At 39.6% G+C, this 23,704-nt stretch overlaps 4 protein-coding genes across 8 annotated transcripts; 3 read left to right on the top strand and 1 right to left on the bottom strand.

The window, feature by feature from the left end:
- Positions 1-2,147: 2,147 nt before the first annotated feature.
- On the bottom strand, positions 2,148-5,158 carry LOC122643759 (vicilin-like antimicrobial peptides 2-1). The gene is made up of 4 exons (XM_043837343.1): positions 4,645-5,158; positions 4,314-4,570; positions 2,670-3,264; positions 2,148-2,350 (listed from the first exon to the last, which is right to left on the bottom strand). Exons 1-4 carry the CDS (start codon positions 5,156-5,158, stop codon positions 2,148-2,150), a joined length of 1,569 nt encoding a protein of 522 aa, XP_043693278.1.
- A 1,189-nt stretch (positions 5,159-6,347) lies between these two features.
- Positions 6,348-9,691, top strand: LOC122643758 (vicilin Cor a 11.0101-like). Its single transcript, XM_043837342.1, has 6 exons — positions 6,348-6,486; positions 6,699-7,088; positions 7,605-7,780; positions 7,882-7,972; positions 8,881-9,155; positions 9,236-9,691. The coding sequence occupies exons 1-6, from the start codon at positions 6,348-6,350 to the stop codon at positions 9,689-9,691; spliced, it is 1,527 nt and encodes a 508-aa protein (XP_043693277.1).
- Positions 9,692-11,441: 1,750 nt separating this feature from the next.
- LOC122642677 (thioredoxin-like protein HCF164, chloroplastic) lies at positions 11,442-16,266 on the top strand. Of its 4 annotated transcripts, none has more exons than XR_006330079.1 (5): positions 11,442-11,709; positions 13,307-13,525; positions 14,030-14,133; positions 14,417-14,755; positions 16,204-16,266. XR_006330079.1 is itself a non-coding variant. In XM_043836225.1 (5 exons), exons 1-4 carry the CDS (start codon positions 11,533-11,535, stop codon positions 14,697-14,699), a joined length of 783 nt encoding a protein of 260 aa, XP_043692160.1. In that variant the 5' UTR covers positions 11,442-11,532; the 3' UTR covers positions 14,700-14,728; positions 14,830-14,928. The 4 variants fall into 4 exon arrangements, 2 of the variants coding, with proteins under 2 accessions (XP_043692160.1, XP_043692159.1); XR_006330078.1 differs by lacking the exon at positions 16,204-16,266 and adding an exon at positions 14,836-14,922; XM_043836225.1 differs by lacking the exon at positions 16,204-16,266 and adding an exon at positions 14,830-14,928 and having other exon boundaries at positions 14,417-14,728.
- Positions 16,267-20,425: 4,159 nt separating this feature from the next.
- Positions 20,426-22,427, top strand: LOC122642678 (FCS-Like Zinc finger 1-like). 2 transcript variants are annotated; one of them, XM_043836228.1, is made up of 2 exons: positions 20,426-20,907; positions 22,075-22,427. In XM_043836228.1, the coding sequence occupies exons 1-2, from the start codon at positions 20,576-20,578 to the stop codon at positions 22,229-22,231; spliced, it is 489 nt and encodes a 162-aa protein (XP_043692163.1). In that variant the 5' UTR covers positions 20,426-20,575; the 3' UTR covers positions 22,232-22,427. The 2 variants fall into 2 exon arrangements, with proteins under 2 accessions (XP_043692163.1, XP_043692162.1); XM_043836227.1 differs by having other exon boundaries at positions 20,431-20,907; positions 22,054-22,427.
- The last annotated feature ends 1,277 nt before the right edge of the window (positions 22,428-23,704 follow it).

The following is a 23,704-nucleotide window of genomic DNA, read 5'->3' as shown; positions in this document are numbered from 1 at the left end:
AAATATAGGAGTTTTTATCGGACACACTTTTCCAATTTTCAACCAAGAAACGACAGAACATGTCCAACATGTTCTGTCAAAAGTCTTCCAGGGAGCATAAATTTTGATTTATGTTTTCAAAAACAATCACAAAAAACACTTCTCTATCAAGGGATTTTTAGGTTTTTTTCTGTTTCTCAGAACAGAAAAACACCAGAAACTGTTTCTCGTAAGGTTATCAAGCGGGCTCTTTCTTAATTTTTTTTATGGGAAAATGTTCTCTATGGGGGGAGGGCACAGGCCACGCCCAAACACAGTAGCGGGGGAGGGCGAAATGATCGCTCCTATGTCAATGCGCGCTTTCATTGGCTATTGCGTATACGTAGCCCTACACTCCCCCACAGAGAATACTCCTCTTTTTTTTTTTTGTATAGTTCAATCAGGGATCAATTCGATATTGGTGACCAACTCTTTCATACATGAGTAGAAAGGGTACACATTTTTGTTTTTCGGACTCACTCATACACACTAAGCTTAATGTATTAGTATATTAGGGCTTTTGCATGGATTTTTCTTATTTATTAAGTTTGCCTAATTTTATGTACTAATTAGGTCATATTTTAATTTTGAAGAGAGAGCGCCACCTGGTCACGTGCGGCGTGTGGCCCCTGTGCTAGACATTGGGTCATACAAAATAGTTTTTCTTATTTATTTTGTTCGCCTAATTTTAGCCTTTATTTTTATTCTTACATAATGGTAACACTTTAAGGTTCAATAATTATGACTTAGCCAGAATTTTAAGAATCCCAAATACTACCATTCTATCTTATTTCACTGATGATCGAATCAATGTGTGTTAAGGCAAAGGTTGTCATGAGTATAATCTGTGATTTTTAATGGATTTTATGTTTTTGTGATCGTTATATGTGTATGAAAAAGTTATTTTGCTCTTCCAAGTTCTTTAATGAATATATAGGTTCCAAACATTGTGAAGTATGTCCTTGAACACATTCTACCCAAAAAAAAATGTCCTTAAGCACAAGCATCAAACTGAGAGATATCAAGCTGTTCAAGAGACTTTGACATAAAGTTGTGGAGCACAAACTTGAAGATCAAGTATAGCCGTTCTTGAGGATTCAAGCAACTCGAGCCAAGATTGGAAGATTCTTTTGTTTGCTTGAATGTATTCCTAGGTTTTGGTTTTCATCTTGTATTTATCTAAATGATCCTAAGATGTAATGATCATGTATGCTCAGGCTCACTAATCACCTAAAAGACTTAAACTGGATTACCTAAGATTGGTGGTTTATAGTATAGATTGACCAAGTCAAAATGGACCTAATAGGTGATATTCATATTTGTTTTGACTTAACCCTCTGGTAACCTCCTCTAATAGATCTTATTTTGATTCAATTGGAATGATATGAGCTCTAACGGGAAAAATAAGTCCCTAGTGGTTTGAGCTAAAAATGATATAAAGCTAAAATTGGCTATGGGGGTTGATTGAGTGTCCGATCGGATACTAAGATGAACGATCGATCGATACTGAAAACACTGGTTACCGAAAATACCTTATTCTAAACAATCGATATAATGGCCAACCGAACCAGACCGGACCATCAACAGGTGGAAGTTGAAGAGGTGTTCATTTTAATTAATCCGTTCGAAGGCATAATGACTAGTTTTCTTTTTTAACTGTTGAAACTCTACTCTCTATAAATAGTTGAAACTCTCTATAAATAGGAGAACAATTAGGATTTTGTAAAAGAGATTTTGGACAAATTGGAGGGGAAATCATGCTGGAATAAAACTAGAAAATCCAGAGTCCAAGTGAGCTTAAACTACAATCTTTTCCTTTGCAATTTCTTTTGATCCCTTTGTTGCTTTTCTGAATTTATGAATTTATTTTAATTGGGGTCAAGCTACCAGCAGTCTCCAAGCAGTTAAATATTGGGTTTCCAATGTAACAAATTAAGCCATAAACTAGGTTAGTTTATTTCATAAAACCTCTTTATTTACATACACGCAGGATTGCCAGGTTACTTTAACTTCCTTTCTTTCTTATTAGGGAAGTAACCTCTGCCACTCTCATATACCTAGCTAGCTATTACCTATTAACCTACTACTAGTTACATCACACACACACACACTCACTTTTTTATTACTTTTTAGAACCCAACAAAGTCCAGAATGGAGGGAAGAGCTTGTTTCGTGGTCGAGTCCTTCGATTGATGTTGTTGCTGCCTTGGCCCAGGAAAGAAGACTGATTCATCTTGGCTGTTAAGTAACTGTTCTACCTCCTTCCTTGGAGCTGCAAACGCTAGCTCCAACGCCTGGCTCTCTATCTGCTGCAGCACGTTCCTCTCTTTCCCTTCAATTTCCATAACAAATTTATAAATTTAGTTAAAGTAATCAAAACTTTAATGTAAGTTTCCATTCCATAAATTCGAACTTGTAAATGGACGTATCGGAAATAGATTTTCTCTAATCATAGCGGGAGCTACAGGGTCCAACCCCATTAATTGACAGTAAAAACAAAGGTGGATGGACGCTGGATCCTCCAACTCCCGCTATGACTGAAAGAGAATTATACGCGGACGTATCTGCAGTATATAGTACTGCAGACACGTGATCGCTTTAATTAATAATAACTGATGTGAGACTAAACTCACAACAAATGAACAACCTACCTGCAAGGAAGTTCTCATGGTTGTCCTGGGCATTGATTCCAAATGCAAAAAGCTGTAGATTCTCATTTCCGAAAGCGACGAAAACCACGGGATGACCTGCTGGGACTACGATGGTTGATCTCGGCGATAAACGTGACCTGATCAGTTGATAGTGTACATCCTCTTCCTCTTCATGCCTTCCTCCTCGTCCTCCTCGTCTTCTTGATAGGTGTGGGCAGGCCATCTCCACGTATCCCTCTCCACTGTCCACCACCACTACTTTGGTGGACTTGGTGTTGAAGAAGGGACCCATCATGGATCCTTGGCTGATGTTGGTAATACACACCGATACGTCCATGTTTTGGAGCTCCCTGTAGTCCTCGGGTCTGACCTCGTAGGATTGGCCATAGTTGTTTGAGTATGAGATATGGGACTTTCTGTTGAACAGGTTGTAAGGTCCCCTTGATTCATGGCCACTGCCTCTCCCAATCGGCCAGTGTCGCGACTCTGAACCTGAAGCGTGTCGGGTTAATTCCTTGATTTGGTCATGTGTCGCCCTGATTATCACTCCCTCCCTTTGCTGTCCGAGCACCTTATGGATCCTCTCCGTTCGCGTCTGTCCGTCCATATAACAAAACCCATTTTAGTTGGAATGCTACAGTTATTAAAATTATAAATAAAAAAAATTATTGCATGTAGAGATGCAAGTTTGACTCTGTTGGTCCGAACTTGCGCTTTTTAAACAAGACTTGATCTGAGATATTCTATCAAAAATTATGTACTGGAGGCGTGCAGCGCATTATGTACTGGAGGCGGTGCTGCGCTGCACGATGCGCACAGCACTCCAGTACTGGGACGATAAGGACTCTACCCTGAGGGTGTGTCGAGATTAGAAGTTTTTAGATCTAAGTTAAGATTGGCCAGACCAAAATTGAGACCTTGGGTTGAACCTGATCCGATCCAATCCAACCCAACCCTATCGTTTTGTTTTTTTTTATTTTAAATTCAATATATCTTCTTTTTCTTTCTTCTTTTATTTCAAATTCTATTTCTTTTATTTCAAATTCTATATATCTTCTTTTACTTCTCCCTTCCTGTGGTCATGATCAATCAAAATCAGCCTAACCCAACTCTAAAAGCGAATCGGAATTGAATTTTTCAAGCATTAAGTCAGGAAGAATAACAATTGTGCTGATTTCTTAACAAGGAAGATGTTTTCGAAAACGTACTCCTTAGAAAGAAAGACGCTATCGATAACGTGTATGATGGTGTGATCCATTTTCGATCTATGACTTTGACTTGTGTATGATGGTATGATCCATTTTCGATCTATGACTAATCATCCTCAATCATGAATTTTCACAGTTTTCAAAATAAAACTTTTTTTTACCCAAAAAGAAAAAAAATTAGGGCTAAGCTCACGCTTGAACCCACCTAAAGGAACTTGGGGTTGGACCGAGGTGTTAAAAAGATTGACTCAAACCGCTCAACTAAAGAGACTAAGATTGGACTGGGTTTTAAAAAACGATCAAACTAAAGAGACTCAGGGTTGAACTGGAGTTTTTAAAAAATCTAATCAAATCGAATCGATTGCAGGCTTTTTGGGTTGGGAAGAAACTGAAAATTAAGGAAGTGAAAAAGAGGGAATCTATGAAATATGATTACGTTGAGTGCAGCCTGGAGAATCTCCTTGCTGAAGGTTCTGAGGTATGACTCTGGGTTTTGGGCTCCAGCGGGAAAATATTCTCTGAAATGGCCCGGAGTGGATTCGGTAAACAAGAACTTGGCGATGCGAAGCCTTTCGTTGTTGTCTCGGTTGACCAAGTAGAAGGTAGTTCCAGCAGGGACTCTGATTACGTCTCCATAATTGACGGTGTAGGATTCCTTGTTATGGTGTCGCACCATGTTGATTACTCCTCTCCCTGTGATCCAAATTTAAAACTTTCATCAATTACCAATAAAATAGAATAAATAAAAACCTAAGAAATCCAATTACCTTGTACAACCAAGAAAATGGCTTCTGCATCCAAATGTTTGGGGAGCACGAAAGCATTAGGGTTGGCCTCAACGAGTTCCAAGCAATAGTTTTCAAGTGCACGTAGAAGCTCAGACCTACGAGAAAAGCTTTCTAGAAGCGAGACATGGCCTTCTTCGGTCCTAAACTTTGTAGTAAAGCTTCGTTCGTCAAAGTAATAAGGGTTGTCTCTTTGCTCCTCTTCTTCTTCCTCCTCCTCATACCCGCGAGGGTCTCGTCTGTGACTGTTCAACAAATCACCACCTCGGCCACGTTCGCTCTGCTCTTGGCATCTTCTCTGGCACTGGTGCTGCTGACGTGGATCCTGTCGTTGGCAACGCTGCTGGCATTCTTGGTATTGTCTTTGTAGATCTCGTCGGTTATCTTGATCTTGATCTTCCTTGTCAAGTTCACCTTCAGCCAGAGACAAGGTAGTAGACAGAAAGAAGAACGAAAGGAGAAAGAGAAGGAAACATAACTTCGTGTTGATTACCATTTTCACAAAGGGCTTCGTTGGGTGAATGGAACAAGTGAAGGTATTCTTCTATTTATAATGACGAACAGAATCCACGTGCGCTACCATTCCTCATCTAACGTGAATAACATCCCGGCCGACGAGTGTCATAATCCACGTGTTTAAATTACAAGGACACATCACCTTATTTGCCGTCACGTGGCGTGGATAAGCAAGTAGTACGGACATACTAAGACCACCTGGCTATGATCACAACGATAACCGTCGAATTGTGGATCCTCTCTGGGGTAGGGTTTCCTCAGCATACATGTTCTATTGCTGACATCTGGCTAATATAGTAATTACAGGCTGGCATTTTTTTGTTGTCTGGTGGATTACTGTCCGTACCACGTGATCTTGTGTCGAGAAGCGGCGACGCGTACAAGTACACTACCAAAACAAAGGACCTGGCATCGTGACGAGAGCCGGAAGATCCAACCCAACAAAACCAGGGGTGTTTGGCGGCTCCCTATGAAAGGATTTTACTCCTGTAATTCTTAAAAGTGTGCAGTGACAGTGTTAGATGGAGAAGTCGACACCTGACAGCTTGGATATTCAATCGTTCAAGTTCAATCGAAGTCAATGAGCTCGGATCATTGAATGTCTGAGCTGCCAGGTGTTGACATCTCCAAGGGAAATGAATGTTTACGTACCTGAACGACTCACAATCATTCAGAAGAAACATTCCTATAGCGTGGAGTACATTTGAACGATTGTGAGTTGTTCACGTACATGAACATTCCCTGCACTCGACATCTCCACTTAGCACTGTCGTAGTGCACACTTTTAGGGAATTGGAGAGGATTATTTTCTCCAAGTGAAATGATAAAATCCCCCTGTTTTTGCTAGGCTGGATCCTCCAGCTCCCACCATGATTGGATCGAGTCGAATTGCCATTTTTTGGGTGTTCGGCTCTCCTCCAGTCGTGGCGGGAGCTGGAGGATCTAGCCCAACAAATTAAGGGGTGTTTGGGTCATTTCATAGGTGGGTCCCTATGAAATGACGAAAACACCCTACGTTTTTGCTGGGTTGGATCCTCTAGCTCCCGCTGCAAGAGAGCCAGATCCCACAACACAGATCTTCTACGGTGCGCTGCCTGTCCTGCCTATACTGCGTAGACACAGGGCCGCACAATGACAGACTTACCTCCACTCGGACAGTAAAGCGGTTAATGCGTGCCACCTTGTCTCTACGCAGCACGGCAGGACAGGCAACCCGCACCGTAGAAGATCTGGATCCAGATCCCAAAAATGGAACTTTTTTTGTCCGATACAGCAGTACATATCCTTTCAAGAGTCACAACGTCAATGGTACACACGTCGACATGCATGGTTTTGATATATATGTACCAAGAAGCCCATCTGTTCAATTCATATATATCTTTATCGATCTTCCACTATAAAAACAAGCTTGGTTTTGCTTCATTCTCTGCATGTACAGCTCAAAATGGCGTTCTTTTTCAAAGCAAAGTTTTTTATACTTCTTTGTTTATGCTCCCTTTTTTCTGCAAATTTGATTCTAGCCTTGGAAAGAGAAGATCCAGAGCTTCAGACATGCCAGCATCAATGCAGGCATCAAGAGCGTTTCGACGAGAGAGAACAGAGAGAATGTGAGCAAAGGTGTGAAGAGTACCACAAGGAGAAACAATGGCGACAACGCGAACGAGAAGATGAAGAAGAAGAAGAAGAAGAAGAACAATACGAGTATAACCCTTACTTGTTTGATGAGGAAAGCTGGAAGACTACCATTGATGAAGAAGAAGGCAGAGTTAGGGTTCTAGAAAGGTTTACCAAGAAATCGAAGCTCTTACGAGGGATTGATAATTTTAGGGTATCAATCTACGAGGCAAACCCTAGAACCTTCTCGGTGCCTAACCATTGGGATGCTGAGAGTGTCTCTTTCGTTACTAGAGGTACGTTTAATCCAATCTTTGTTTAGTTTCATTAATAAGAAAAAAATGGATTTTGATCATTTGTTATGTATGTCTCGAATTCTTGGACCCATTTGGAAAAATGACCCACTCTCACATTTTTGGTGGCGATCCGAATTGAATTTTTTATGAGATCTGTGATGGTAGTGGAGGGTCCGGAGTCCATCATTGATCTCTGGGAATGCACGGTTCGACCCGATCCGATGGAGGAGTATTTATATTCTTTACCTGCTTTATTGTAAAGAGAATGAGATTTGGGGTTTTTGTTTTAGGGTTTCAAGGAGAGAACAACAGCATTGTTTTGGGTATTCTTAAGGATTTTTTATTGTAATTTTCTTTGATTTACATAGTGAAACAATTTTGTCTTCGCCCGTGGACATAGCATATCACACCTTCTTTGTGTGTGAACCACGTTAAATCTCTATATTGTTTTGCTCTGTTTTTGTTTTTATTCATATTTTGATTGGTCCTTGCCCTAACAAAATTTATAATGGGTAGGATATGGGACGATCAGCCTTGTGAAACATGATAATAGAGAGACGTTCAACATTAAACGTGGAGATATCTTAAGGATCCCTGCTGGTACTATTGTCTACTTGGTCAACAAAGACAATCATGAAAAGCTCCAAATCATAGATTTCGTCCATGCCTTCTCTGTTCCAGGTCACTTCGAGGTTGTACTGTGACTCTGTTCATCATTTAAAATAAGGTTATCAAGTTTATTTTGTGTATTTTGTCTAATAGTAGTTTGTAATTTCTTGTGTTTGTTTTGTAGACATTTTTCGGCCCAGGAGGCGAAGGAAACCCTGAATCGTTTTTCAGGGCATTCAACATTGAGATTCTCACTGCTGCTTTCAGTGTATGCAACGACCACCAATTTTAGAATAGCTTTTAAGGATGAGTTTTAAGGATTGAGCACGTCTTTGGCCTGGGGTTGAGACTCCTAGGCCACCATGTGGATTTGATGCTAATCCAATGATTGATAAATCAGTTCATTTCAAAATTCAAAATTATTGCATTGAATCAACATGAAATTCACATGGCCGCCTAGGAGTTGAGCTTAGCATGATGGCCTCTCAAACCCAAGTTGTAGATGAGCTCAATCCTGAGTGTTATCTAAATTCTAAGAAGTGATATCAGAGCTGAAGTCCACAACTCTATCTAGGAGCTGGCTCCCGTCCAGCCATGACGAGAACTGGACGGTCCTAGTGGGGCCTAGGTGGGACCCACCTGGGAAATGACTACCCCCACCTCTGTTTTTACTGTCGTTTAGCAGGATTGGACACTCCAACTCTAGATTTAGATATTCTACGGCGCAATTGCTCGTCTTGCCTGCGTTGTGTGGACACAAGGCAACGTGCAAAGACCGCCTTACCCCTGCCCAAGTGGGAGTAAGGCGGTCTTTGCATGCAGCCCTGTATCTGTATAGCACAGGCAAGACGAGTAGCTGTGCCATAAAGGATATGGATTCCTCCAGCTCCCACCACGGCTGGACAGAATCCTTTTCCCTCTACCTAAGCGATCCAGATCCTTTGTTGCCGAATTGCCCGGTAGGACCGTGCTGCCCAGACATGGTGCTGTGCGCAATGACCGCCTTACCCCCACTCGAGCAAGGCATTTGGGCAGGGATAAGGCAGACATTATGCGCAGCACCGTGTCTGGACAGCACGGTCCTGCCGGGCAGCTCGGCAGTAGAAGATCCAAATTGCTACCTAAATAACTGGTAATTGCCTTGCTTACAAATTTTTTTTTTTTTTGGAAGAAAAGGTGCTGCGGGAGAAGGTGGAGAGGTTGTTTGGGCAAACGAAGATGGGAGTGTTCTTGAGAGCTTCAGAGAAGCAGATAAGGGAATTGACCAAACACGCTTCGTCGTCGGAAGGTGGGCTGTGGCTTTTTGGAGGAGGAAACAAATCGAGTGGAGCCTTTAACCTGTTCGACAAAAAGCCCTCCATTTCCAACAATTACGGAAAGCTCCACGAGGTCAAGCCTCACGAGTTCAAGGATCTCCCGAAGCTCGATGTCGGGGTTTCCTTTGTCAACATCTCCCGTGTAAGTAAAAACCTTTTTTTTTCCCTCTGATTCTATTCTTCCAAAACTGGTAATTAAGTTAAAAGCTGGTGTTGGTGTAGGGAGCAATGGCTGGACCGTATTTCAACACTAGGGCAGTGAAGGTAGCAGTGGTGGTGCAAGGTAAAGGGTTTTTCGAGATGGCGTGTCCGCACGAACATCAAGAGGGGCAGTGGCAGAGGGAGAAGGAGAGTGGGCCCCATTATCACAAAGTTAGGGGAAACATGTCGCCTGGTGTGGTGTTTGTTACACTGCCAGGTCACCCCGTGGTGGTGGTAGCATCGAATGATGAGAATCTCCAAGTCGTCGTCTTTAAGATCAACTCTGAACATAACGAGAGGATACCGGTTGCAGGGAACGAAAACGTAATACAACAGTTGGAGAAGGAAGCCAAGGAATTGTCCTTCGGATTGCCAGAGAAAGAGGTAGATGAGGTTTTTAACAATCAAAGGGAATCTTACTTTTTCCCTGGGCCCCACCAGAGACAGAGACATGGTGGTGGTCGTGCTTCTGCGTGAGATCAGAAGACGAAGGCGGCTTGCTGATCAAGAAATGGTGCCTTGTAGAGTTGCTAGTATATGTGCGAGTGCTTGAAAGTTGTGTGCATGTGCATGTGTATGTGTGTGGATACAGCTTATCAACCATGTAATGTAACTTGTAACCTGTAAACCTAGACACTAAAATAAAACTGGGAATAGGTGAGACCTTTCCTAAGTTTAAATAAAGAGTTAAGCGGTTTTGGTCATAGGTTTATGGACTAAGTTTCCTTTCACACACTATCCTAGGTTCATAAACCCCTCTTACGGTTTGGTTTTCATATATTCCAAAATACTCATTAGATACCCATTCCCGCTTTCTTCTACCCACGATGAATAGGATCCCATTCATCTTGGGTTGAGGGAAACAAAGTCTCAAACATTTGTATATGTCCAAAATGTTCAAGTATACAAATAAATCCCAAGAATATATATTCCTACAGCAACATACTCTTTATAGAAATCATAACGTTTATGTATTAATTAATACTAAATAAGTAATTTAAGCATGTTAAACAATTAATAGTGGTTCCAATTCTAATCGGTTTCTTATTACGTTTACAATTCTAGACTCTATTGAGAAATCTGTCTTAAAATCATCCCATCCCATTTAGCAATTGATCTCTCAAGTAGGGATGTAAATGGATATTCGAAAATCCGAATTTGATTTGTATTTGTATTCGTTTAGGGATATTTGGAAAAATATTCAAATAGTTCAAAAAAAAATTTATTTGATTCGAATAGAAATCCAACTAACAATAAAAAAAATTAAATTACTAATAATCTTGAGGGTTTTAGAAGATTTAACAAGTTTTAAGGAATGAAGAAATGAGAATCATGAGACTACGACAATTGAGAGACATGGATTGAGACACAATCGTATTTGACGCGGGGGGAGGGAGGAAGGTGGGTTAGTTATAAAAGACTAGGAAGGATATAAAGAAAGCAATGCTATAGAGGCAATAATGTAAATAATAAATAACACACACTTACTAGTGAGCGGCAGTTCGTTGCAGATAAAGGTAGGAATTTGGATTGAGTCATATCAACAAGACACTCTCCTTAAGATCTTTAATCGTCCCTTATTAGTGTAAATCGGGTTGACGTGCAATTACACCTCTAAGATAAAACAATCCACTAATCACTCTAGACAGCACTCCTAAGTGATTACAGAAGGGGTCCAAAAGCTACATTCAATGCGCCGTGAGAGAAACAAAAAGTTCAAAAAAAATGGAAACAAGAAGTACAAAAGAAATTTTGAATCTTTTGACTTTTAATCCAACTGTTACACAAGTCAAGAATGTAAACGGATAGTTCAAAATCCAAATTCTATTCGCATCTGATATTTGTATTCGGTCATAAAAAATATTTGGATCCGATCACTTCCAATTCGTATTTAGTAAGTATTCGATCTGTTTACATCTCTACTCAAAAACAATTCCAAACAATGAGATGGAATTTGGATCGACTCCGGATTCTAGTGGATTGGTTTTGGGATGGTTCCGTTTCCCGTTTCCGGTTCGGACCCAAATTGACACCCTTCAATTGATCCGTCTGTTGGAGTTGGCAACTCACCCGTCTTTTTGCAAAATCGTCTTCCGGCTCGGAGAGTCAACTCACCCCGGAACTGAAACTAGGAAATTGGAAGGTCTTATCTGCAACTGTGACACGCAACTGTGACACACACAGAAGGAATAACAACAAAATAACTTCTGTAAACAGAGCTCAGTTCTCAATCCTTAACTACTGCTCGGCGGTTAATTCACCGCAAAGCTTATATTTTCTGTACGTTCATAAGAAAAAACAGAACGAAGGGAAAGGCCATGGCGCGTTTAGCCTCCGACTTCATCGGCCTTTACACATTGCGATTGTGCCCATCTCTTCAACTTTCCCAATCATCGGTTCTCTCCCCAACCTCTCTTCGATCTCTGGGCAGAAATAACGCCTCTCGAAGGTTAGCTTGTATGACGAAGCCAGACCCATCTGAAACTCAGAAGTCGGTTAGTCTTTTTTTTCCATTATTAATGTTTAATCTTCATCCTCTCCCCACTAGCTACCTTCTCTGCATATTAATCCTCTATTTCTATTTCTAGAATTGACATCAGAATGGGTTTTTATTTAATCAAATAAATTAGTATTATGTTTTGGGCCAATTGATTTGTTTCACAGAGGATAATATATTCTATGTTCCATGACTTTAGGTAGCAATAGGGGATCTATAAATTGATTTTTGAAGTCTATGAAATTAGGCTGTTCATGGCTATCCCAAATTATGGAGCTTTGGTTTTCTATAGTTGTTTCACCCATGGAAATTTTCTGGGATCAATTACTTCTTTTTGTGGACTTCTGTATCTGGGTTTTGTTAGTCTCTCAGCAACGACTGTTAAGTGTAAGGCCACCTCGCTGTCTTACCCACTGAAATGCTGCAGATTGGATACTGGGCAGTGGAGACCTCTTAAAGTTCTTATTTTTTTTTGAAGGGGGGTTGAAAATTAAATTAAACTTACTGATTTGACAGCCACAGTGAGATCAATATTGTTGTTTCATCCATCCTTTTTCCTGTTGTTATCTGGGTTCATATGTGATAATAAAATCTACAATTTGTACAGTGACAAAGGTACATGAGAGTAACTGGTTAAGCATTGCATCACTTCAAGGCTTGACTTTTAACCTTAATATTTTTTTGGATAACCTCAGTTCATAATTTATGTTCTTCCATCACCAAATAATGGGTATGTATCTAATTCGTAAAAACTCAAATCACAAACGGGAATGAGAATCTGACATCCCAGACTCATAGCCATGTTGTGTGAAGTTCGGCATGGATCTGTGTCATTTAAGCAGAGTCTAGGTATCCCAAGTTTCATCAACCTACCTGTGGAAGTGTTTTGCAATTGTCTTTTCACTTAGGACCTTACTAATAGGGAGATGATAAAACAGAAGATAGAGAGAGCATGCTTGCTAAAAGTACCACACAAGTTCCCTTCTAAGATTAATCTTTTGTGTTTCAGTTCATAACAATTCCATAAATACTGAGGATGATTTTATGGAGTCTTCCATGAACTAATATGCTAGAAAGCTTAGAAGGTTCCTTTGGATCTTTTAGACCTTCCTGTTGGTATTTGAGTAGATTCATAGAAACTCTGTTTTATGGTTCTGTGTCTTTTGATTGTCTCTTCTTTGTTTTCTTTAATAGCATTTATAGTTTAATTGGATGGGTCAGTTTGAACAATTGGTCGAAGTACAATTAGTCACACTTAGGATAGTATTTCGGTGCAGAAACGCTCTATCTTAGGTCTAGTTTTGGTATTTTTTCCTTTAATCCCATGATGCCATAGAGAGTTTAGCATTGTCGATATTTTTGGACCTGAATGCCAAAATATTGAATGTGTTGGCTGGACGTGGGCAGTAATCTGATGTTCTCTCATATCAACTAGGATTTTGAATCTCTAAACATGTATTGGCTGATAGGATGAGGTTCCTTTTTTCTTCTCCTTTTCTTTCTTATCTTGTTTTATTAAAGTCATGTTCCCTTCCAATAAAGAGAGTGCACTTTGTGATATTTTTAGGTTCAATGGCTCTGTTTTATTGGTACAGGAAGAGCTGCCTGTTGAACCTGATTCAGTCAAGAATAATGACAGCCAAGCTGCCTCGTCTTCCCAGAGTGCTGGATTCTCTGAAGTTCCAAACAAAAATTTCAACAGACAGATAGCTTTGGCTTCTACAATTGTAGCTGTGGGGCTTTTCTTGTCAACCAGGCTTGATTTTGGTGTTTCCTTGAAGGACTTATCGGTGGCAGCCATACCCTATGAAGAGGTCAGTAAATCCACATTATACTTCCTCAAAGGGGTTGGGAAGGCTCTAATTTTAATCATTCAGATCCTGAAAATGATCATATCTTCCCCCACTCCCACTCCCCGCCCAAAAAGAAAAAAAAAAGAGAGAGATATTCAGACCCTGATATATGGTTATTCGTTTTCTTGCACTATTGGTTTAGTGTATGGTTGTGGTCTGGGATGGAGGTGCAGAGGCTTAGACCATATTCTTCTACTTTGTGACAGCTCATGAGGTAGAAATTTTCCCATCACTTTCCAATCAGGCAATTAAAGAATTTGTCTCATCATCCAATAGCATTTAAGCCTTTTGATTTGTCGTTCAAAACTTGTTAATATCGTCAATCACGTTGAGCATTGTATCTTTGCAAGGTACATTGACCTATGAGGAGTCTGAATTAAACATGTTTGCATCACGATTGCACTGTTGCATGTTTGTACTCTCATTCTCTGATAAAACTGCCTTTTGTTTTGGCTTTTTCTCAAGGCTCTATCAAATGGGAGGCCCACCGTTGTAGAGTTCTATGCAGATTGGTGTGAAGTATGTAGAGAACTTGCTCCAGATGTCTATAAAGTTGAGCAGCAGTACAAGTAATATGCTTTAAACCCAGTATATTTTTTCAATAACATTTACTTGTCAGTGAATCAAATATTACTGATATGTGGTTTCTGAATGGTTGTCCTGTCAAGAAACAATGACTCTTACTATTGATGCCTTAGAAAGAGTATTGGGAAATTATCTTTCTCCTTTTCTTTTTAATATCAGGTCATATGTTGGACAAGTTAGTTTTTCTTAAAGCTGATATTATGAACTGATTCTGTGTTCCGAAGGATTTTCCAAGGAATGTTAATTCAATGTGATGATCATATCCAGGGGCCGTGTGAATTTTGTTATGTTGAACGTTGACAACACAAAGTGGGAGCAGGAGCTTGATGAGTTTGGTGTTGAGGGTATCCCACATTTCGCATTTCTGGACAGAGATGGGAATGAGGAGGGGAACGTTGTGGGGAGGCTTCCAAGACAGTATTTGAATGAGAATGTGGATGCCCTCGCACGGGGAGAAGCTTCAATACCTCATGCTCGGGTTGTGGGACCATACTCCAGTGCTGAGGCAAGGAAGGTGCACCAAGTTGCTGATCCTAGAAGCCATGGTTAGATGTTACGCCCAGTTGGTAGTATTACCCTCATTGGCATCATGAATATTTATACAGGGTATGATCCCATCTTTCTGTTCTATTCATTTGCATAAGCATGCTTCTAAAGTTCCTAAAGAAACACTTTTTACTGTGCAGCCAGAGTTTCCTTTTGTGGGAAAGGTTCCGGTATTTGACAATTTTGTCATTGATGGGCTGGCCAACATAAGATAAACCAGGATCTATTTAAGCTGTTGAAGTACTGTTCACGTGAACAGTGATTTTAGGATTATAATCTCCTAGCTCTAATTTGAGTTATGAGTCCTAGTTGTTAGTCCTAATTTTACTTTGAATTGTTAGTCTTAGTTTTATTGTTATTGTAACTTGGAATCCTATCATGATTAGGAATTCCTAATCTGAATAGGAGTTCCCCTTTCCATTGTAATTTCAGATTATAAATACAACCCTTATGAGGGAGACAGTATCAGTCTCTTCTCCTTCTCTCCATCTCTTCTTCTTCTTCTCTTTCTTTCTCATTCTCGATGCTGGTGTTTTAGCTTTATACTTTGTTACATAAGCCATTATGCATTTCTGTTGTTGAATTAATGGTTATGATGGCCTATTGATATCTGAATTTCTGATCCATTCAAGAAGTTGCTGGATCTTGTCCATCATGAGACGTAGGCAGGAAACATATCTCATTGTGTCAGGACACGGGAGACTTTCTATCATGTAAAAGAAAAATATACAGATTTGTCTTGCTGTGTAATACGTGTGGAAGTTTAGGTCTCAATCCGTTATTCTATCATGTGAAAGAAAAATATACAGATTTGTCTTTCTGTGTAATACGTGTGAAAGTTTAGGTCTCAATCCATTATTCTATATGCAGGTTCTGTTCTTTTCCATTTAAAGCTTCAGTTACATATTAACACACAAGGGTGTCTTTGCTATCAATTTTTTTTGTGGTGTGTGTGTGTGTGTGTGTTGGGGGGGAGGGGGTTTAAGTTAATGTGAATTATGAACTCCTGTGCAAGTGACATTTATCAGTTTTGGGATTAAATCTTCTCCTAAAGAAAACCGGTTGATTTAGTTTGCTGTTTAATGTTTTGATGAGTTGGTTATATCTTTTGCCTCTTTCCCTTGAGCAGAGACACCTCCTCCCCCCAAAGCAAAAAAAAATTCACAAAAGTTCTCTGAAGGGCCAAGTCCCTCTAGATGCCTGTCATGAGAAGCATCTCGTTTACTTTCGCCATATGCTAGAACGCATGCATTGTTGTTGCTTTTTCTTTTTTGTGAAAAGAACCAGAACACAATGAAATCAAGGGGAGAAGAAAGCAAAAGGAAGCCAACTAAGCAGACTATCCTGAAAGGCTCCAAGTGGGAACTTGGGAGATTTCATATATTCATCTAACTCCAAGTTATGCGCTTATTAGAACTGAAAGGAGCATCATAGAACAAACAAAAGAAGCTGGGTGAGCACCAATCTTGTCATTTGATTGTACTTTCTTCTATGTATATGAGTGACAGGTTCAACAGAAGAAGCAGAAGGGCAGTGGAGCAAGTTATTAGGATGGCTTGAGATTGATAGTCTAATTAAAAAGGTTTGCAGATCTGCAGAGCAGGCATGCAAGATACTCAGGAACTAGCAATTATAGCAAGACTACATCATAATCCTGGTTGCAGGGAAGATACGAAACAATTCCTCAGTTCACGTTGGTTGTTCCTTATGTCGAAACATGCAATTCGATGCGATGCAATGCAATGCAATGCAATGCAATGAAGCAGCACCCTAGTCTCTCTTCCTTCCTTGGGAAAACGTGAGTCCCAGCAGTGGACTAAAATATATTACTGACAGAAAACTCAATCTATTTTTTTTACCAAAAAGGATTTACAACTTAATGTAGGAGGAAGAAAAACAGAGGAGGGGTTTGACAGCGGATAGCTCTTTGAAGACTTCTTCTGATTCGATGGCTTCAAATTTGCAATCTTCTGCATCAAAAGCCACATCGCCTTATACATGTCACCCAACAAATTCCAGGATGGGTAAGCAAGACAACAAGGCCCACACCTCAAACCCCAAGAAACGCAAGAGAGATGAAGTTATCGAAGGGTTAGAGGGCAAAGAAGATGTGGCTGAACTGGATATTATCAAACAGTTCTCTTCTAACATCCTTAAATTGGTCAAATCCTGGGTTTGTGAGCTTAAGTCTGACAAGGGTTGTGAACTGGATATCTTGGGTTTGTGAGCTTAAGTCTTCCCATAAAAAATGATCTGTTTGAATTGGTGAAGATGATGGTCATGAAGCGGATCGCAGAGATGCCCAGAATCGCTCTTCCTCGGTATCATTTTTCTCTCAATCTTTATCTACTTCCTTTCCGGTTTTAGTTACTTGAGTATCTCTGTCATTCTTGTTAAATTTAGTAACTGAGCTTTACTCCATGAAAACCCACTTCTTTCAAGCATGAAAATCATTAGTTGGAATGTAGGTGGTATTCATTCAAAAGTTACTTGTAGAGCTCTGAAGCACATCTTTGTAAAATATAATCATGATTTCCTTTTCTTTGTGAAACAAAATTATCTACACCAGACCTTCATATTCTCCTCATCCCATCCTGCTGTTGTTCGTCTTAACTCAATTATGGCTCATATCTTAGTAGAAATTCACCTAATTGGCTCTTGGTTCACTTGGCATAATAAGAGGAAACCATCAAATTGTGTGAAAGAATATCTGAATGGGCTAAAAAATCAACTTCTTCTCAGCTACCAATTTCTGAATCCAGCAATCCTTTAGAGGACAACCATTGTCTTCTTGTTAAAACGGAGGATACCCTCAAGATGCAACTAGATGTCGAAGAAATTTTTTGGTAACAAAAATCTATGCATCTATACATTTTTTATGGGGACCGGTATACCTATTTCTATCATTCCATGGCAATCTGAGAGTTCGTCGTATCTCTGCTAATGGAAAACCAAATGGCCATTTAGTCACGTTTCCCCCGGACAATTATCGTCTACAATTCTTGACCAGTGCGGTTCCCTAGTTCCTCTCACAAGAGGGGTGGGACCCACCGGGCACTGACCGACAGTCCGCCGTGGGGTCCACCCTCCTCTTGTGAGAGGAACTAGGACCGATCGGTCGGGGAACCGTACAAGAAAAAAATTCCAGTTCCCCTTGGGAGTGCCCTCTTATCTGCTTCTCACTTTCATAATGTCTATACCGCTTTACAACCGCTTGATCCCTCTTTCGTTGAATGTCTTTTTGAACCCATAATTCTATGGATGGGACTCCTCTGTAGTGTGACAGGGTGTGTAGTGCACATCCGACGGTCCACAGTGCTTAGACACGCAGCCCAATACATAGGGATCATTGGGATATCTACCATTCTATCACCATTGCTAGGATATCATCAAACCTGACATTACCCAATTTGTTTAGGATTTTTTCTAAACACTCACCTTCCCTTTGGTGTGAACCACCCATCTGCCTCTCTTCCCTAAAAAAGATTCATGTTATAGGGAGGATTTCAGGCCTATTAGCTTGTGTAACATTTCTTATAAAATACTGGCAATTGTTGGCTAATAAACTTAAACATTTCCTACCCCAAATCATCTCTCCATTCCAATCTACATTTGTCAAAGGGCGTCAGATAATTGATAACATAATCATTGCCCACGAAATCTTTCATTTCTTACAGAAAGACAAAAGTGAGAAAATGGGTTATCTAGCTCTTAAGATAGATATATCTAAAGCCTATGATAGAGTTAAATGGGGGTTTGTTCGAGCCTTATTTGAATTCTTAGGCTTTGATCAACATTGGTGTAGCATGATCTCCAAGTTAATTTACATGTTGTTACTCGATTAAATTTAAAGGGAGCTGCTTCAATGTAATCGAGCCATCTCGCAGAATTTGACAGGGTTACCCTATCAGCCCCTATATTTTTATTATTGTTATGGAGTGCCTCTCTCGATTACTTCAATCTTATCAAGATCTTAATCTTTTGTGTGGGATAAAAGTTGCACATTCACCCCCGAAAAATCACTCATCTCCGCTTTGGATGATACGATTTTTTTTTGGCAAAGTGGGATTTTTTTTTCAGTTCCAATGCACATCTATTGCCACTCAAAACTCTATTTGCTCCCTTCTTGGTGTCTCAAAAATGATTTCAAAAACAAAATATTTGGGTACACTTCTCTTCCCCAAAAGTTAACTCTAAACAACCTACTTCTTCGTGTTCGTGGCAAACTGGTTGATTGGAAATGTGACATCTCTCAAAGAGGAAGAACAATTCTTATCAAATCAGTCCTTAATTCCCACTCAACTTATTAAATGTGCCCTGCTTTTTATTCCCAAAATTTGGTATGTTCTATTCGTGATTCAATTAACTCATCTTTTAGGAGGGGAATGATACGCAACAAAAAAGGGTTTTGACATATTTCTTGGTCCAAAAGCTGCCACCCTATATGGGTTGGACTGTTGGAGGGCTTGGATTCCGCTCCAGCTTTATTCACAATAAATCTCTCCTACCAAATCCTTTGTATCTTTGCAATCAGAATGTGTTTCATTTGGAATGGAAGGAACAAAGTTGTATTCTGTAATGTATTCTGTAATGAACACCCCAACCCTCTCTTGATTATGAATTTCATATCTAGGTGGGAAGAAGATCTTAAGCTATCACCAATTTGTAATTTTGAGAACCATCTACAACTCACCTCCACCACCCCATCACAATCTATACCTCCCAATCCTTCCTTCTTCATTGAGCTTGATACATGATGGAAGTTTTGACCCAAAAACCATGAATGGAGGTTGGGGAGCTTTACTTATTTCTAATCATCAATTTATTGCAGCATCTATGAATTTTGGAAATGCAGGAAATGCACACGAAGAAGCACTTTTATTGGGATGCAGGAAATTAGGTATCTGGAATAAATCAGTGGAAATTCAGAATTGGTTGACGAATTCTGATGAATACTCATGGCCGTGGAAGTTATTTTATTTTCTTTTTTGAGAAAATGTTGTGTGTAGTTGGGCACAGTCCATGCCCAGACACAATGAGGACGAATAACTACCCTACTCCCGTAAAGGCAAAAATCCCACCCCCAAGATACCAGCATGAGCTCTCGGTGGTTGTTGTGTGCGTGTGACCCCTGCACTCCCCCTTCTTTTTTGTTATAGGTTCTAAATTTCTTTTACCCTTTTGCTACATGTATCTATTATTAAACATTCTAAACATCTTGTTTCCCCTACTCACAATTTAACTTGTAGGACTAGGTTACTTAAAATTAGTGCCAATTGGATTTTCATCCACTCAAGTGTGGTGGATCAGATTTTCCTATTTTTGCATTTTAGTCCACGTGTCACGCTATTAGCATTGGAGCGGCGTAAAATTGGAACGGCGTTTCCCGAAATGCATTTGTTGTCTTGTCATAGACTCGGAACAAAAAACGTAACGGCCAACCGGCTAATCGGGTGCATTGATGATTGAACAGGTTATAAAATTGTAACAAACGCATGGGGCCCACCCAACTGCCACTTTTTGGCCGTTCGATGCGAAACCAGATATCGGAAACGGTCTCACGTGTCCAATCCACCTCGGAGTAGGGACCACATAAGTTTACATTTGTTGGCTAAGGCGGAGGGAAAATTAAAACTGTCCTTAACTGCCTCTAACTCTCTTCGCTACTAGTTGCAAGCACTTCAAACTCTTATTATGTCCCTGCAATCGAAAGAGTTTTGGATTTTCCTTCCTCTCATCCCTTCTCTCTCGCTCGAGATTTCTTCGGAAACCCTAGCTCTGATTCTCTGACCTAGCATCACTTGTCTGTGGACTCCTCTTCTACTCGTAGTAGCTTTTTCTTCTTTCGCAAGTTTCCATTGTTGCTGTAACTTCATCACAATGCCGGTTAAACGATCTCGCATTGCAAGATCTTCGAGCTTGGGAGAGACCGGTTTGTTCAGCCAAGTGAGGCCGATTGATGCTCCGACAGCTATTTGGGAAAACAATCCAGCTCCGTCTGCCGTTAAAAGACCGGTTCAGAAGTTCTCGAAGCCGTCATATGTGAAACCAGAGAAATCTTGCCAAAAGATTCTGACGATTGCATCGCCTGTTCGGGAGTCGAGCTCGGAGGATCCTGAATCTTGCGTTGATGCCAAGGTTGGCAGGTTTCTTGAGGCATGCTATCTCTGCAAGAAGAAGATTGGCGAGAGAGATGAAGTTTTCATGTACAGGTAGCGTTTTCTGTTATTTCTTGTGCTTTCTTTTTTAGGTAATCTGGTGTTATTTTTTCCATTAGAAATATAAGACTTTTGATTAATCAATCTGTAGTTTCGAGCTCGTCTAGTGGTGGTGAATTTTCTGGTTTGTTCAAATGGAATTTTACTCTTTTTTTTTTTTATTCACCCAAAAAAAATTTTACTTTTTTTTTTTTTTGGTTCGCTAAGGAGCTGTAGATGAAAGTACTTGTTTTCTCTTCCCCCTCCCCCTTCTTCCCAATGTAATCTGAATAGCCTGTCTAATTTTATTGTTAATTTTCTGCGAGGTCAATATGCCTACCGGGGGCTACCTCTGTTTATTGTATTTGTTCTTCCTCTCATCAAATGAGAGATTTCTCCCTTGATTTAGTTTTCTTTACCAAGCCCCCTAAATTTTCATGTGAAAATTTTCAGACTCTGAGTTAAATTTTAATTGTGGGATTTGTCTAGTTCACAGACTCCAAAGGAGTCCCCTGTTTACAATTCCTCAGAGATGTGGACAATTACGTTTACCATCCTATCGCCTCCTGATTCCAGCATAAGCTCCGCATGAACAACTTAAGAAAGTTCAACCAAAAAGGGGAAAAATGATGGTAAAGAAAGCTCCATGTTTTATACCAAATTTTATGGAAGAATGATTTTAAATTATTTACGTAATGTACACTTCTCTGTATTCTTCCATATGGAAAGCAGCAACAAACAACAAAATTTTTTGATTTACTATCCATGATACATCAATTGTTTTGCTGGTGAGCCTATTTTTCCCTGATCTCGCATGTTTACAAACATATAACCATTCCTCATCTATTAAATTTTTTTTTTGTTTTTTTTTTTTGTTTTCTTTAAGTTCCTGGACATCAGACATAAGACGAAGTCATTTAAGTTGCTTGTTCTTTTTCTGGGTTCCCTTCTAACTTTCAGTGGTGGATAAACATTGTTTGAAATTATGATCTCAATGTTTTGCACTTTATGGGTCATCTAATTGTTCAGTTAAATGCACTTCAGTTGGAGTCCTTATAAAAGGAAGTTACAGTAACTCAGTTATTATTATTATTTTTGGCTACTCCAGTTAGCTACATTGTTGAGGCTTTCACATATTAATATTAACGCTTGATTTTGCAGTTACTTGCGTGCATTTTGCAGCTGCCAATGTCGAGATCAACAAATTGCTTTAGACAAAGGAATAGAGAAATCTGCTGGAGATTCAACAGAAAATGCAGTTTTGAGACATTGGGAGCAGAACTTGAAGGGCTGTTATGGTGGTCAAAAGCCTCAAATTGAGAAGGATATGGTTTCTTAGTTGCATATTCAACAGAAAGTTTTATCTACTAGATGGAACAGTGCACAGCTGTCAGGTTTTCATGGAAGAAGCATTGTTCACTTCTATTTCTCAACCCCGACATGTAAATTGGTCTTGTACAAATCAACTTGCTGTTTAGAATTGGACATTCCCATTATAATCTGATATTTCTACTTAATAGTGTTGAAGCTGTGCATTCGCTCCCCCCATCCCCCCCCCCCCCCCAAAAAAAAAAATGTTATCTTTAAAGATGTTTTGTTAAATATCCTTCACCATAGTTGTCACGGCGACTAGGAGACCCAATGCATTAGAGAGGGCACCTAGGTGACAGGTCCTGAGTGTGCAGTATATGACTATATAACAATGCTAATGTTATATAATTATGCTTACATGCAACATAGAAGCAATATAAATGTAATATGATATAATTATGGTAGTAATGACCTGATATGAGAAAACCAACATATAATAAACAATGCATAGGATATAATAAAAGCATATTCATAATAAAAAAAAATTATAAATCAACATTAACTCGTGAAGTATACACAAGGCATACTCGCCTTGGACCCAAGAAAGAGCCTGGATGCCTAGGAGATGCATTGACAACTATGTTCTTCACAGTTCATTTATACAACAGATTTGGCTTCACTCCCTGTTAGGCAAAAAGATTGAATTGGTCATTGATAAATACATCTGCAGATTGTAGTTCCCTGGGGAGTGGTGACCCCATGACTCCTCTATTATGTTGAGCCTTGGAGATTTGTTGAACTAGCATAAAAAGCATTTTACTTATAGAAACTTGTTTCGAATGCTTTGATTCTTCCTTTCAGTTATACTTATCCTCTCTGTTTGAACTTTGTTTGATTGGTGGTAACTGTGCTCCAGTTTTCTACATCATTGCATCAATGGTTTTCATTTTCCGCAGACCATCATCTACATTTTCATCTTCCATTCTGCATTTCAGTGAATAGTTCCTAGAGTATCTTATAAATTTCTTGAAACAAAATAATTTTCATTCTAGTAACTATTTATTACTATTCACATGAATGCCTTGGCAGTCTGTCAGGCAACAGCTAATGATAAGATTACAATGTAAATGATGAGACTTTGTATCTTTATTCCATGATTCCAAATATAAATTCAGAACCAGAATGATGGGGTGTATTCTTTCAAGTATTAATCACTCACTTGTATATATCAAAATCATAATCATTTCAAAATACCGCTATTGATGAAGTGTTATTGGATATTATTTATGATATACATGGAGTACCTGGACTTCCCTCTCCCCATCCCCAATACCACCACCTCCCCCCCCCCCCCAAAAAAAAAAAGAAAAAAAAAAAAAAAAAGATCTGCTCTTTTCAGGTAATGATATATTGATATCTATCTACCATCTCTTTTGTTCTGCATCCATGGATGTCATTATAATTATTTGTGAGCACACATGTGCAGTTGAACATCACATGT

This window comes from Telopea speciosissima, chromosome 10, assembly GCF_018873765.1.
Source record: "Telopea speciosissima isolate NSW1024214 ecotype Mountain lineage chromosome 10, Tspe_v1, whole genome shotgun sequence".
NCBI lineage: Eukaryota > Viridiplantae > Streptophyta > Magnoliopsida > Proteales > Proteaceae > Telopea > Telopea speciosissima.
The sequence above is the reverse complement of the archived record's forward strand: the minus strand, read 5'-3'. Positions and strand labels throughout refer to the sequence as shown.